This window comes from Bubalus kerabau, chromosome 7 (genome assembly GCF_029407905.1).
Source record: "Bubalus kerabau isolate K-KA32 ecotype Philippines breed swamp buffalo chromosome 7, PCC_UOA_SB_1v2, whole genome shotgun sequence".
Lineage (NCBI taxonomy): Eukaryota > Metazoa > Chordata > Mammalia > Artiodactyla > Bovidae > Bubalus > Bubalus kerabau.
In genome coordinates, this window is record NC_073630.1 from 107,106,630 (window position 1) to 107,120,666 (window position 14,037).

At 54.5% G+C, this 14,037-nt stretch overlaps 1 protein-coding gene across 1 annotated transcript in view; it reads left to right on the forward strand.

Moving 5' to 3' along the window:
* PPP2R2C (protein phosphatase 2 regulatory subunit Bgamma) overlaps positions 1 to 11,736 on the forward strand; it is a 163,007-nt gene extending 151,271 nt beyond the window's left edge. The window contains exons 8-9 of the mRNA XM_055589071.1: positions 874 to 965; positions 11,442 to 11,736. Of these exons, the coding sequence (XP_055445046.1) occupies positions 874 to 965; positions 11,442 to 11,733 (384 nt within the window). The 3' untranslated portion in view covers positions 11,734 to 11,736. The remainder of the gene's footprint in view (positions 1 to 873; positions 966 to 11,441) is intronic.
* The last annotated feature ends 2,301 nt before the right edge of the window (positions 11,737 to 14,037 follow it).

The following is a 14,037-nucleotide window of genomic DNA, read 5'->3' on the forward strand; positions in this document are numbered from 1 at the left end:
TGCCAATGTAGGGGACTCAAGAGACGTGGGTTCGATCCCTGTATCGGGAAGATCCCCCGCAGTAGGAAATCGAACCCACTCCAGTATTCCTGCCTGGAAAATTCCATGGACAGAAGAGCCTGGCAGGCCATAGTCTATGGGATCTCCAAGAGTTGGACACGACTGAGCACGCATGCACTCCCCCCACCCAGAGGCCAGGGCCATGTCTCTGAAGAGAGCTGGCATGCAGGAGGCCCTGTGGGCACAGAGCTTGCAGGATCGGGTCACCAACTCTCCTGCGATGCCAGGCTACCCTGGGAGAGGATCCTGGTCTTCCACTTGTAAGCTGTGTGACTTTGGGCCAGTTACTTAACCTCTCTGAGCTTCAGTGCCTCATCTATAAACAGGACAGATAGCACCTACTGAGGTTACACTTGAGAGACCTGTGTGAACATCCTCTTTTCTCCATGATGGTCACCAGTGTGCTCAGGGTGACTATTGTCCCCAAAGGACAAGACCCTATTCCCATCACTTACATTGATCCCAGAACAGCCCATGAGGTGTGTGCTCTTATCACTTTAAGGAGGCACAGACCACAGCTCAGAGAGGTGAAGTCACTGTCTAGGGTCACACAGCCAGGGAGGGGCAGAGCCAGGAAGTGGTTCCCTTCGGTGTTGTTCCCCTCGTCACTGTGACTGTCCCCTGTCTGGCCACAGCTCAGGGGTTGGCCATGTGCCAAGCTGTGGACCCTTCCCAGTGATCAGGGCTGAGCCAGGAGTGCCATCCAGACCCGGGAGGGCACAGCCCTGCTCAGTGAGACCCTCCCCATGGAGAGGGGACCAGGACTCTCCAGGCACCCCCTTGACTCACCCCATCGTCCCCTTCTCCCGCCAGGTCCATGATTACCTTCGGAGCAAACTCTGTTCCCTGTACGAGAACGACTGCATTTTTGACAAGTTCGAATGCGCCTGGAATGGGAGTGACAGGTAACCTCAGACCTTGGACCTTCGCCCTGTGGGCCCAGTTGCTGATATGGCATGGGGGGGGCGGTTAGGCGGGGCCAATATTCCCTGTTATCCAGCCAAAGGAATCAAGGTGTTCCAAGGAGCCCCGGCCTTTCTTATAAGCAGGCTCCAGCTCTCAGCTCTCAAGTTCAAGGATGGAAATGAAACTTCACATTCTGAAACTACATCCATTTGGAGCCCCGTTCTCCTGAGCGGTAGTGGGAGCATCTTTAGCCAATTCTGGGTACCTCACCACGCAGCCCCTTCCCCAGGTTGTCAAGGGTGATGGGTATATCAGTGCCAGGTCCCCCGTGGGGCAGAAGGCTTTAGCCACTGGTCTACACCCGCCTCCAGCTATTATGGCTTCTGCTTCCGGCCCACAGGGGCTCCAGAGAGCGCTTCCAGCTCCTGCATCTTCTGGGACAAGGGGGCTTCCACAGGTGCACCCGCCCCTCACAGCCCTGCCCACCTGGGGAATGGACCTGAGCCTGACTTGAGTTCCTGTTCCCCCATCACCCAGCTCAGCCCAGGGCGAGCGTGGACAGGGAAGGTCCAGGGCAAGGACTTGGGTAACAGACCACATGGAGATGAAAACCACTTTGTGCCGGGACATCAGCACGTCACCCGTCACACTTCACAACTGGAGCAGGGCTGTGATGGGTGAGAAGGGACAGGGTGCAAGCCGGCAGCCCTCCATTCGGGTGCATCCAGGGGTGTGGACTCCATCAGTCCCAAGCATCCGGCCATAAGAAGGCCGGGCTCTCAGTGTGGCTGGCATCGCCGTGGTCCTGTGAGAACCTCTGTGCTGTGAAGCTGCGTGGCTATGAGCACAGGCCCCCCGGGACCGTAGGGGAAGGTGGGTGGGGGGAGTGGCAGAACCACAGGGACAAGAGCTGAAGGGCACCCCTGGGAGCAGGCTGGCCCCAAGTGGGACCAACCTGCTATATCCAGGGGTGGAGGAGTCCCTAGAGCTGCCGCCAACATCCTGGGGCTCACCCGGCAGAGGGGTCCCCACGTGGACAGTGCTCTCACCGGGACTGGAATGGTGGGCACAGGGCGTCCACTGAAGGATGCTTAGAAAAGCAGGTGGAGGCCCTGGCCTGGGACTGGACGGATGCTGCTGGGTCAGAGGGACACAGCGCTCCCTCTGGGGGCCTGCACCCAGGCTGACACATTGGGGGTCCCCCAGCGAACACCGGCAGCAGGTCTGGGAGTCTATTAGAGTCTCAGAAGACAGACTTAGTGCTGGAAAAAGGGGATCCCAACACTGCTCCGTGCGTGTGTGTTGTGTCTGTCTGTCAGTCAGTGTTGGGCTCCCTACTGGTTGTGACCATTGCCCGCCCTTCCTCCACATCACCACCAGGGGGCAGCCATGAACAGTGAATGCTGGGCTTCCAGCGACGGGAGCCGCCCTCTCTTCCTGTCTTTCCCCGGCCCAGCCTGCAGCTCAGCTGTCCTGCCTCTCACCCACCTCTTCCTGCCATGCCAGCCACCCCAGCCCTGGCAGTCCCTGCCACCCACCTCCACAGCCCACTCTGCTCCCACCCCCCTGGAACCCTGACCGCATTATACCTGGCTCACTCCTGCTGTCACTTCAAATGATTCAACCCAAGGCCACCTCCTCCAGGAAGCCCTCAGGGTGTTCCTCTCCATCTCAACACCCCCAGCCTCCTGGGTTTTCCTTCTGTGTCTTTGCATTTATTACACATTTTCACCTTGCCTCTTTCCCACTGGTTGGAGTGCCCCTGGAAGTGGGACTGTAGCTCAGCCCATTCTAAGCCCCTTAGTTGAAGCCTCAAAAGTGTCCAGTCAATGACTGTTGACCTCCTGGAAGGCAAAGGGATGTGCCACTTCCTTCCACTTCATCGCCGCCATCCTATGAGCCCAGCAAGCCCCGTAGAGGAGGTGTCTGTGTGTTAGTCACTCCGTTGTATCTGACTCTTTTCGACCCATGGACTGTAAGCCCATCAGGCTCCTTTGTCCATGGAATTCTCCAGGCAAGAATACTGGAGTGGGTTGCCATTCCCTTCTCCGGGGAATCTTCCTGACCCAGGGATTGAACCTGGGTCTCTTGCATTGCAGGCAGATTCTTTACTCTCTGAGCCTCCAGGAAAGCCCATAGAGGAGGATCCCAAGATAAATAAAGCCCGATCCCTGCCTTCCAAGAGCTCAGAGGCTAAGGGGAGAAGCAAGTACTGCCCCTCAGGGCCCCCATCCTTGCAGACCAAAGCCAACCTTCTGAATCCCATAGCTCAGCATTTCCTGTCGTTCTTATGTTAATGGGAAACTTCCAGCATCCCAATTGTATACGTGGCAGCAAAGAGCTAGTGGACATCTGATAACGCTCACAGCAACCCTTACCCAACTCCAGTAAGATTCGAATGGGCAGCCTGGGGGAGAGGAAAGAGTGGAGGTTTTTGGATCCAACACCCTGGATTTCCAGACCACAGTCAACCAGTCTCCAGCTACTTGCTTAATTGTTGTTGTTGTTCAGTCGCTCAGTTGTGTCCGACTTTTGTGACCCCATAGACTGCAGCACTCCAGGCTTCCCTGTCCTTCGCTATCTCCCGGAGTCTGCACAAACTCATATCCATTGAGTCGATGATGCCATCCAAATGTCTTATCCTCTTTCACCTCCTTCTCCTCCTGCCTTCAATCTTTCCCAAGCGGTCTGATCTCTCTGAGTCTGCTCACATGGAAAGTGGTTCGAATAAACCATGTCTTTCAAGGGCTGCTTTGAGGATGAGACCTTGTGTGAGATGCTCCTGGCAAGGCCATGCTCTGTATTGGCAGCGGGTGGTCCAATGATTGGCACACATGGGTCTGTTGTCTATCTTGTCTTAAAGAACCCTGCTGAGCCTTCAAGACCCACCACAAATGCCATCTCTTCTGGGAAGTTCTCCTTGATTCATTCTGCTTGGGGGAAAGGGATTTGTGTCAACTAAGTATCTTCCAGCTTCCCTGATGACTCAGATGGTAAAAAGAATCTCCTTGCAATCCAGGAGACCCAGGTTCAATTCCTGGGCTGGGAAAACCCCCTGGAGAAGAGAATGGCAACCCACCCCAGTATTCTTGCCTGGAGAATCCCATGGAGAGAGGAGCCTGGCAGGCTATAGTCCACAGAGTCTCAAAGAGTTGGACATGACTGAGCAACTAACACTTTAAGCATCTTCCAATTACAGGAATCAGACAAGCAAGCCTAAGTTTGTTCTGATAAGTTCCAGCAAGACTATCTCAGAGCTCATGCTGTAACTTTGGGGCCATTTCTTCTTTGTCCACGCCCATCTCAGAGCCTCCCTGCTTCTTACACACTAGGTTCTTCCTCCCTGACTATGGCTGGCTCCCCCTTGCAGTTAGGGATGGTGACCCCAAATAGTCCCCCTTCCTTTGTCCTTCTGGACCACAATTCCCCTTCTGCTGCTGCTGCTAAGTTGCTTCAGTCGTGTCCGACTCTGTGCGACCCCATAGATGGCAGCCCACCAGGCTCCACCATCCCTGGGATTCTCCAGGCAAGAACACTGGAGTGGGTTGCCATTTCCTTCTCCAATGCATGAAAGAGAAAAGTGAAAGTGAAGTCGCTCAGTCGTGTCCAACTCTTAGCGACCCCATGGACTACAGCCCACCAGGCTCCTCCGTCCATGGATTTTTCCAGGCAAGAGTACTGGAGTGGGGTGCCATTGCCTTCTCCGAATTCCCCTTCTAGATATGTGGAAAAATTCTCAGAGAAGGATCTGATTGGCTTTGTTGGGGTCACATGCTCACTTTTGCACCAGTTTAGCATGGACAGGGTCTGTTGCATGCCACAATTGGCCAGAAGGGGGCAGTAGAGCATCATGATTGACAGACCCTTCAGCCCCACAGGGATGGGGCAGGAGTCTTTCCCAGTGGAAAGAAGAGAGGCTGAGGACCAGGGCAGCCAAGGCTGTGATCTTCAGGTGCAGACGAGGAAAACGAGACTGGCAAAGGTGAAGCAACTTGCTTAGATGCAAGCCAGGGCAGGGACTCCCCTTTTCCCTGTTAAAAGAACCTTCTGGGGTGTTAGAGCACACCTAAGAAGGGGCTTAATGTGTCAGTCTGACCTGGCGTGGTTTGCAGGATGCTGGGACCTGGTGTTCTGAGGTGGAAGAGACCCCTCCCTCTGCAGGTGTGTGTGTGGGGGTCTCCCTCCTCCCCAGGGGTGTCCTCTGGATCCCGCATCTGAATGGAAGGAGGATTAGCAGCTGTGTGGGTTGCAAATGACTTTAATGATCTCACTCTCCCTTCCCTGGTGGCTCAGGGGAAGGGTGGGTGTGGTGTGACAGTGCCCACTGGGTTTCGTGAAGTGTTCCCTGGAACCAAGGGGCTGTCTTCTCCCTTCTCTTGCTCCTACAGGCACAGAGAGAAGGGTGAGGCCCCCAGTCCAGCCCCTTGGCAGGCAGCACCCTTCTCTGGGAATCCGTCACCCACTCCCTCCTTCTACTTCCATAGTCTTGGGCACCTAGTCAGACAGGTGGGCCACAGGGATGGTTAGAATCCATAAATGTTCATCGTTCCTCCACTAATTCATGTCCAACTCTTTGTGACCCCATGGATGGCACACGCCGGGCTTCCCTGTCCTTCTCTATCTCCTGGAGTTGGCTCAAACTCATGTCCATTGAGTCAGTGATGCCATCTGACCATCTCATCCTCTGTGACTTCAACATCAGCCCTTCCAATGAATATTCGGGGTTGATTTCCTTAAGGATTGACTGGTTTGATCTCCTTGCTGCCCAAGGGACTCTCAAGAGTCTCCTCTAGCACCATGAATACCTGCTGGCATTTAATACATAAGAGGAGGTGGAACTTCCTGAGCTCAGCACTGTTCTAAGCGTTTTAGCATATTATCTAATCCATTCCTGGGGCTATTCTCACCAGGGGCTGGGGTCCCTCGTTACCCCATTTTATAGAGGGGAAAACTGCACAGGCCAGCCCTGTGACCCAGCCTGCAGAGCCCTACACCAGTGCACACCAGCTGGGGCAGTGACAGGGCGTCTGCCAGGGTCCCGGGCAGGCCCCCTCTCATCTGCAGAGCCAGACAGGCCTGGTGGGATTACTGCCCTGGGGTCTGGAGGTCAGAGTTCATCCTGGCTGGTGACCCCTAGGCCTGAGGATTCTCTCTGCAGGGGTGCACAAGCATATCCACCCCCCACCCCCCCACACACACACATGCACACACGCGCGCACACACACACACACACACACACGCACACACACATGCACACATTGGCACCTCGCCCGCCTCGCCCTCTCTCCTCCTTGCCTCTGCCTCCTGCTCGCTCACCTTGCTCACCTGGCAGAAGGCACTGCCTGGGTGGGGGTCCAGGCCTCTCCCCAGCCCTACAAGCCCTCCTGGCCATGTTCACTGCCCTGCTGTCTGTCCTGCACATGGAGACTCTGGCCCGGCTTCCTCATACCCACAGGGTCCCCGGATCACTGCCACCCACTCCCCTGCCCACCTCTCCTCATTCACAGCCCTGCTGTGTCTGAGAGGTGGGAAGAAGGGGCAACGGAGGGTGCACCTTGGGCAGCGGTCCCCTGTGTCACCTCCCCAGCTCTGTGGGGTCGTCCCTGAGCGTCTGCTTGTGGTGGCCAGGGTCAACCTGTCCATGCACCCCCCTGCTCCCCCGCCCCATCCCCTGGCCTTGGGACGCTTGGGCACTGGGTGGTAGGATGGCCCCTCTGCTGACTTCACCCCACCCTCCTCCCTGTCCTCCAGCCTGAACACGGGTGTGCCACGGCTGGCAGAGCCACTGCTTAAGGGGTAGGCACTGTGGTGATGAATGCATTTCAGCAGCAGAGGATAAGCTGGTTAGATGGCATCGCCAACGCAATGGACAGGGATCTGAACAAACTGTGAGAGATAGTGGAGGACAGAGGAGCCTGTTGGGCTACAGTCCATGGTGTCACAAAGAGTCAGACACAATTTAGTGACTTGAACAGCAATAACACTTGGTGATGACCTGGCCAAGGGTCACATGCCTGGACCCCAAGGGGCAGCCGCTGGCACACCCAGGATCCCTAGGTCAGCCCCAGAGACCTGGACTTCGGCTTCAGTGACTTTCAGGCGCCAGATCCTCTCTGATTTGGGGGCGTCTTGGTGGCTCAGAGGTTACAGCGTCTGCCTCCAATGCGGGAGACCTGGGTTTGATCCCTGAGTCGGGAAGATCCCCTGGAGAAGGAAATGGTAACCCACTCCAGTATTCTTGCCTGGAGAATCCCATGGACGGAGAAGCCTGGTAGGCTACAGTCCATGGGGTCGCAAAGAGTCCGACACGACTGAGCGACTTCACTTTCACTTTCAGGCTCAACCCACTCCCTGTCCCACACTGGGGGGCGGGGTCACACTGTCGGGAAGCCTCATGGGTCATAACTTAGATGACATAGGAGCCCACCCAGCCTTCCCTGGGGTGAGCTGACATCAGCGGAGAGAAGAGGAGCCATTTTGGGAAGGAGGGCGCCGAGGGCACCCTCTCTACCAACCGACCAGCAGCCAGCGGGCCTGGAAGAGGTGGGTTCCTCATGCCCACCCAGCACCTCCAGGGGCTTGTCATTTCATTGTCTCAACAACACTCAGATCTATTCACACCAATTAAGATTTTAAAACAGAAAAGAATAGAGCCAGAAAGTACATTAGAATTCTCCACCCACCCTCCCTTCACCTCCAGGGATTAGATGAGTCTCTTTAAAAGGAGAACCATTTGATTGCAAACCCCATCCCACCCCCATCGCTCCCTCACATAGTGTCAGAGAAACCGCCCCACCCACCCGTGGTCTGTCCCCTGTCCGTGGGGGGTTGGAGGGAGGAGGGGGACTGAGCAGGGCATTTCATGCCTTTCTAAGACTTCAGTTCAGTTGCTCAATTGTGTTCGACTCTGCGACCCCGTGGACTGCAGCACACCAGGCTTCCCTGTCCATCACCAACTCCCGGAGTTTACTCAGATTCATGTCCATTGAGTCGGTGACAGCATCCAACCATCTCATCCTCTGTCATCCCCTTCTCCTCCTGCCTTCAATCTTTCCCAGCATCAGGGTCTTTTCAAATGAGTCAGCTCTTCGCATCAGGTGCCCAAAGTATTAGAGTTTCAGCTTCAGCATCAGTCCTTCCAATGAGTATTGAGGACTGATCTCCTTTAGGATGGACTGGCTGGATCTCCTTGCAGTCCAAGGGACTCTCAAGAGTCTTCTTCGACACCACAGTTTAAAAGTATCAGTTCTTCAGCACTCAGCTTTCTTTATGGTCCAACTCTCACATCCATACATGACTCCTGGAAAAACCAGAACTTTGACTAGCCTGACCTTTGTTGGCAAAGTAATGTCTCTGCTTTTTAATGCTGTCTAGGTTGGTTATAGCTTCTCTTCCAAGTGTGGCTGTAACTGTGGGCGACCGTTCCATGGCATTCGCTTATTCATTTGGTCATTCTTTCATTCATTCGGCAGATGCTCATTGCACCAACACCTGCGAGGGGCAGGCACCTCCTGAACCTGCAGGTCTGGCCGTGACCAAGAGAAGCTTCTGGCCCTTCAGTCCATTTGGTTTACAAAGCATTTACTGCATCCTTAATCTTCATGGGTTGGGAGGAGGGAGTTGCCCTGTGCTTGGTCAGCTCCTGTTGGCTGTTGCTGGGGGTTGTCTTTCCTTCAAGGACTATCTACCCCTAGGAGGGCCAAGTCAGGCCCTGGGGACTCAAACAAGACACACGTGCCCCCAGAGCCCCCGCCTGGTGTGGAGACAGAGGCACAGGTGGATGCTTGCCTATGGATGATGAATTAGTATTTCGAGGTGAGCCCAGAGGTGTCCCCCACCCCCGACCCCTCCAGCTCCCGTCTCCACCCTCCTCCTCCTAAGAGACTGTGCCTGGATGTTGACCCTGTGGGGCATCCACAGGCCTGCGTGCCCGCTGGCCTCTGGCTGGGTTTAACCATGGGGCACACTAGAAGGAGCCTGAGGGTGGCGAGAGAGGCTGGAGGGTTCATCCCCCCTGTTTCCTGTCATCTTGGCTAACCGTGTCCCTTAGGGCACAGCTTCCTTCAGAGGACAACCCCCTTCACACAGATTTCTCTGCCTCTGGTTCTTTCTCTCTCTCTTTCCTATGACTCCCCCCTCCCTTCATGTCTCAGGCCTGGTGGGGTGGGGGCGGGGGCGGGTTTCAAAACCTACAAATGTACCAGTCCCCGGGCACATCACTTTCCCTAGATTCCCTTAGAACCTTCCAGAACATGTGTGAACAGTCCTTTCATGGAGCTCCTCTCCAACCACCCAGTTGGCAGGTGCCCTCTGCTCCCTAGTGGGGCTGTAGTGAGCCTCGCCCCCTTCTGCCCGGATGCCCCCAAACAGCCTCGGAAGAGCCACTTTATGTAAGAGGTGTTGCATCCTCATGGCCCCCAAACACCCACCCACCCGTCTCTGAACACGAGGTCAGAGAGAGTTTGGGTGGCAAGAGGGGGCGGCGCCGACCGCTAACGATGTAGTTGGGGCTCTGGCAGAAGGTCGTGGGCGCACGGCGTCCCCAGCAAACACACAGCCCGGGCAGGGGCCACTCGTGGGCTGGAACCAAAAGAGAGCTCCTGGCCCAGACGCGCCAGGCCCCAAGCCAAGGACAATGTCCTTTCTGTGAAGAATCAGAACTCAGAGGGACAGACTGATCGGTGAGAAAGGAGACACGGTGCTGTGTTCTCACACGGGGAGACAGTTCTCACCCTCCCCTCGCCCTCTGCCAGGGGGACCCCTCTCCCTGAGCAGCGTTACTGACCAGGCAGGGGCCTCCCTCCCCAACCCACATCCAGGCCACCCCCATCCAGCGGATGATGGGGGTGATGGTAAGAGATGGTCCACGTGTGAGTTCAGTTCAGTTCAATTCAGTTCAGTCACTCAGTCGTGTCCGATTCTTTGCGAACCCATGAACCACAGCACGCCAGGCCTCCCTGTCCATGACCAACTCCCGGAGTCTACCCAAACTCATGTCCATTGAGTTGGTGATGCCATCCAGCCATCTCATCCTCTGTCGTCCCCTTCTCCTCCTGCCTTCAATCTTTCCCAGCGTCAGGGTTTTTTTTAACGGGTCAGCTCTTTGCATCAGGTGGCCAAAGTATTGGAGTTTCAGCTTCAACATCAGTCCTTCCAATGAACACCCAGGACTGATCTCCTTTAGGATGGACTGGTTGGAGCTCCTTGCAGTCCAAGGGACTCTCAAGAGTCTTCTCCAGCACCACAGTTCAAAAGCATCAATTCTTTGGCACTCAGCTTTCTTTATAGTCCAACTCTCACATCCATACATGACTACTGGAAAAACCATAGCCTTGGCGAGGTGACTTGTAATCACAACTTGTCCATTCTCAGATGGGCCCCGGGGAGATGGGCTCCCCAGTTCTCCCATAAAGATGCTACAGGCCAGGGCCTCAGCTCCCACACTCTGCTGGTCCACCCAGGTGGACCCCTGCCCTCTTGCGTCTCCTCCACATGGGATTATTCCGGTAGCTCGGGTGATACTGAAGCCATGGCTTGCGTGCGTAACCCTTGTAAACCTAAGGGTCCTCGTGGCTCCTCTGGGAGCAATGACACCATTGGGAAGCACAGTTCATCTCCAAAAGGGAGGAGGAATTCCAATAGACCCGCATCTCTCCTGAAGAACACTGAAGGGGATCGCTTCCGTACCCTCAGTATTGCTTTCTGGAATCTGTTCCCACCTCCCCAGTGACTTTGTATGCTCTGCCCCCAGATGCTCCAAATCCTTAACCTCCTTCTTTCTCCAGGCCCAGATCCATGTAGCTGCTATTCTTTCTCTCCCAGCTCTTACTGTGTAGATTAACATCCTTTCTCTGATTCAACAGGAATGCCTCTCCTTAGGGGAGGTGGGGGAGAAGAGGTGGGCAGTGGATAGACAAATGGAGAATGCGCTTTAGCTGGATGTGGGTGGTGGGGGGAAGTCTGTGAACGCCTACACATGGATGGTGTGCGGAGTGATCGGTTAGTCACTCAACTGCTCAGACAGCAGGAGGGTCCTAGGTTTCTACCAGAAGGCTATGTCTGGCTGATTCAGGGGGGCCTGCCCTTTTTTGGTGCTGAGTTTATGGCCCTGTGTCTACTGTGTTTGTTTTCCTTTGCCCTCCTTCTGCTGTTGCCTAGTCTCATTGCAAGTCTAGGGCTCTCTCGCCTGGGATACAGGGCAAAGTACAAGGGAATGTTTTTATGATGCTTGGGGCGAGCCTTCAACGGCCTCAGCTCCGGGCTCTAAGTCTGTGTGCCGATGCAGCCCAGATATGGGGTGGGGACAAGAGGACCCCCACTCCAGAGAAGGTGGGAGGAGGCAGGCCTGTCCCGGTCTGCTCCCACGGGGTCCCCATTCCGGGGGTGATAGCTCTGCAGCCCCGGGAAGGAGCAGCAGGCTTCCTTCCTCCTCCTCCGGGGCCCCACCTGACGCCTGCCTCTCCTTCTCCCGCCAGCGTCATCATGACCGGAGCCTACAACAACTTCTTCCGCATGTTTGACCGGAACACCAAGCGGGATGTGACCCTGGAGGCGTCGCGGGAGAGCAGCAAGCCCAGGGCGGTGCTCAAGCCGCGCCGGGTGTGCGTGGGCGGCAAGCGGCGACGGGACGACATCAGCGTGGACAGCTTGGACTTCACCAAGAAGATTCTGCACACGGCCTGGCACCCGGCCGAGAACATCATCGCCATCGCGGCCACCAACAACCTGTACATCTTCCAGGACAAGGTGAACTCCGACATGCACTAGGTACCCAGGCGGCCGCGCGCTGGAGCGGCCACTGCGGGGGGGGCGGGTGGGGGGGTGTGCCGGGCCGCGTCCCTCCAGGCATCCCAGGACCGGACCCACCTTTGCGGATGGTTTCTACTGGAACACAGGACAAAGGAGTCACAGTAAATCGACGGGATCGTCGGCCTGGAAGTTCACTTCTTGCATCCCGTACTTTAATCGCGTGCAGTCTTTCCCACCTGCTTAGGATGTTTTCCGTCTGTGCGTTCATTTTTCACGCCAGCGGTTTCCTTTCTCGGGGGCCTCGGGAGCCCCGGAGTGGTGTGTCTCGCGCGCCTCACTAGCCCCAGTTCAGGGCTCCGGGGACAGATAACGAAGCTCAAACAAGCCAGCCAGGGATTCTTTTGATGCTAAATGGAGCAGTTGCCACTGTCTCAGAGCCGAGAGTCTCACGTTTTTGCATTTTGGATCGTGAATTCATGCTGAGAATTTGGGAGCTCCTCTTTTAGGTTATTTTAATGTCTTTCAGAATATCGCAGGTCCCTTACAGTTTCTCGAGAGGAAGGGGAGCAGAACCCACCTGCAGTGGGTGCGTGTTTTCTTCACCACTTAACCACCCTTCTCAGAGCATTTGCCCAGTGCTAGGCGTGGTGCCGGCCCTCCAGGCCCGCGGGTGTAACCTCCATGGCCTCTGTGCCAGCTCACCTGTCATTCTGCAGCTGTCCTCCACATCTCCTGGATGCAGGAGATCCAGGAACTCGTCCTGGCTCCCTCCGTGATCTTCCTGAATCTTCATCATGACCCTGAGAAGCGGGGGCCCATTCATTTCTTCCATACATGCCAACTGCACACTGAGTGCCAGGCTCCATGCCAGGGATTAAAGGTGAATAACTTGTCATTCCCCACTGTGCGCATGGGAAAACTGAGGCCCAAGGCCTGTATCAACCAAGGAGGGGCCAGGAATTCCATCCAGGCCTTCCCACAAGACCTTTTCCCTCCCACCATGTTGGTGGCTCATGTTAAAGCAACATTCCAGCCTGGAAGGTTCTGGAAACATCTCTTCATCTTGTGAAGCAGGACAGAGCAGGTAGGATGATGATGAGGGTCGGGGAGAACTGAGACACAGAAAGGAGAAGACCCCCCTCGGGTCTCCTCGCCTGTTTGGTGATAAGGAACTCTGCCCTCTCTCCACCCCAGATGTGGACCCCAGCTCCTTTTCCAGATGCACTGAACTGTCTCCAAAAGAAAATTGCATGTTATGACCATTTTAAGATACCTTTTCTTTTCTGACCCCTCGCGGGCCAGTGAGAATGCGGTGTTTCCAGGATGGTTCCCTCCTACTTTGTCAGGATCGGTTTGGCCCACCCGCCAACCACGCCAACTTGTCTTTGCCCTTGGAACTCCCAGCGGAACCACGTGGCTTGCATTTTGATTCAGAAAGCAGAGGCCCGACTGAATCTGACTTTTTTTTTTTTTTTTAACAAGATGTAACCTAACCCAGGAAATAGACCCAACTCAAGATTTTTCTCAGTGGATAATGGTCTACTTTTGTGTGTGTCAAAGCACAGAACGCATGTGCACTCACTTCCAGCCATACAATAATTACACAAGGAAATGGGTCCATTGATTTTTTTTTAATCAACATGAATGAAGAATGTTTGTTTATATATCACTGTAAAATCCAGGTGACCTGGACAGTATTATATGTACATATCTATTCTAATTAAAACTAACAATCACAGGATTGGATTCCTTTTTTTCCCTTTGTAAAGAGGTTCAAGAATGTGATAAATTGTATAGAAATCTTGTTGAAGCCAAAATCCAGCTCTGAGGGCCTTATACAATTATTCGGATATTTGGCATGATCATTTCCCTTTGTGATTCAGATGCTGAGAGGCAATTTGCATTTGCAGATGGAGGTTACTGATCAGATCATAGATTTAACACAGACCATTTCTACAAAGCGCAAAGCTTACACTGCATTCAGAAGGAGGTCTCAATACAGTTCCTGGTTCCTTACTCTGTTTTAAACTGTGGACACCAAACCGAAAAGGGAGAAGAGAGGAAAAGATCTTCTCAGAAGAAAAAGCATGTCTTTGGATCCCTGGAAAATAATGATGTCCAAAGCGTAATGAACAAAAGCATTGTGAGTAAAATGTGTGTTGAGAAAAGATGTTGACGAGGGAAGAGGTAAAACTAGACGTGGCAGAAGGGCCAGTAACATAGTCACAAACTTTGCTTCCTTCCTGTTTAAATCTCCTGCTCTTTTTGAATGTACGAGCGTTCACATAGTCATTGTGGAGTTGTTGGGTTGTTTTCGTTTTC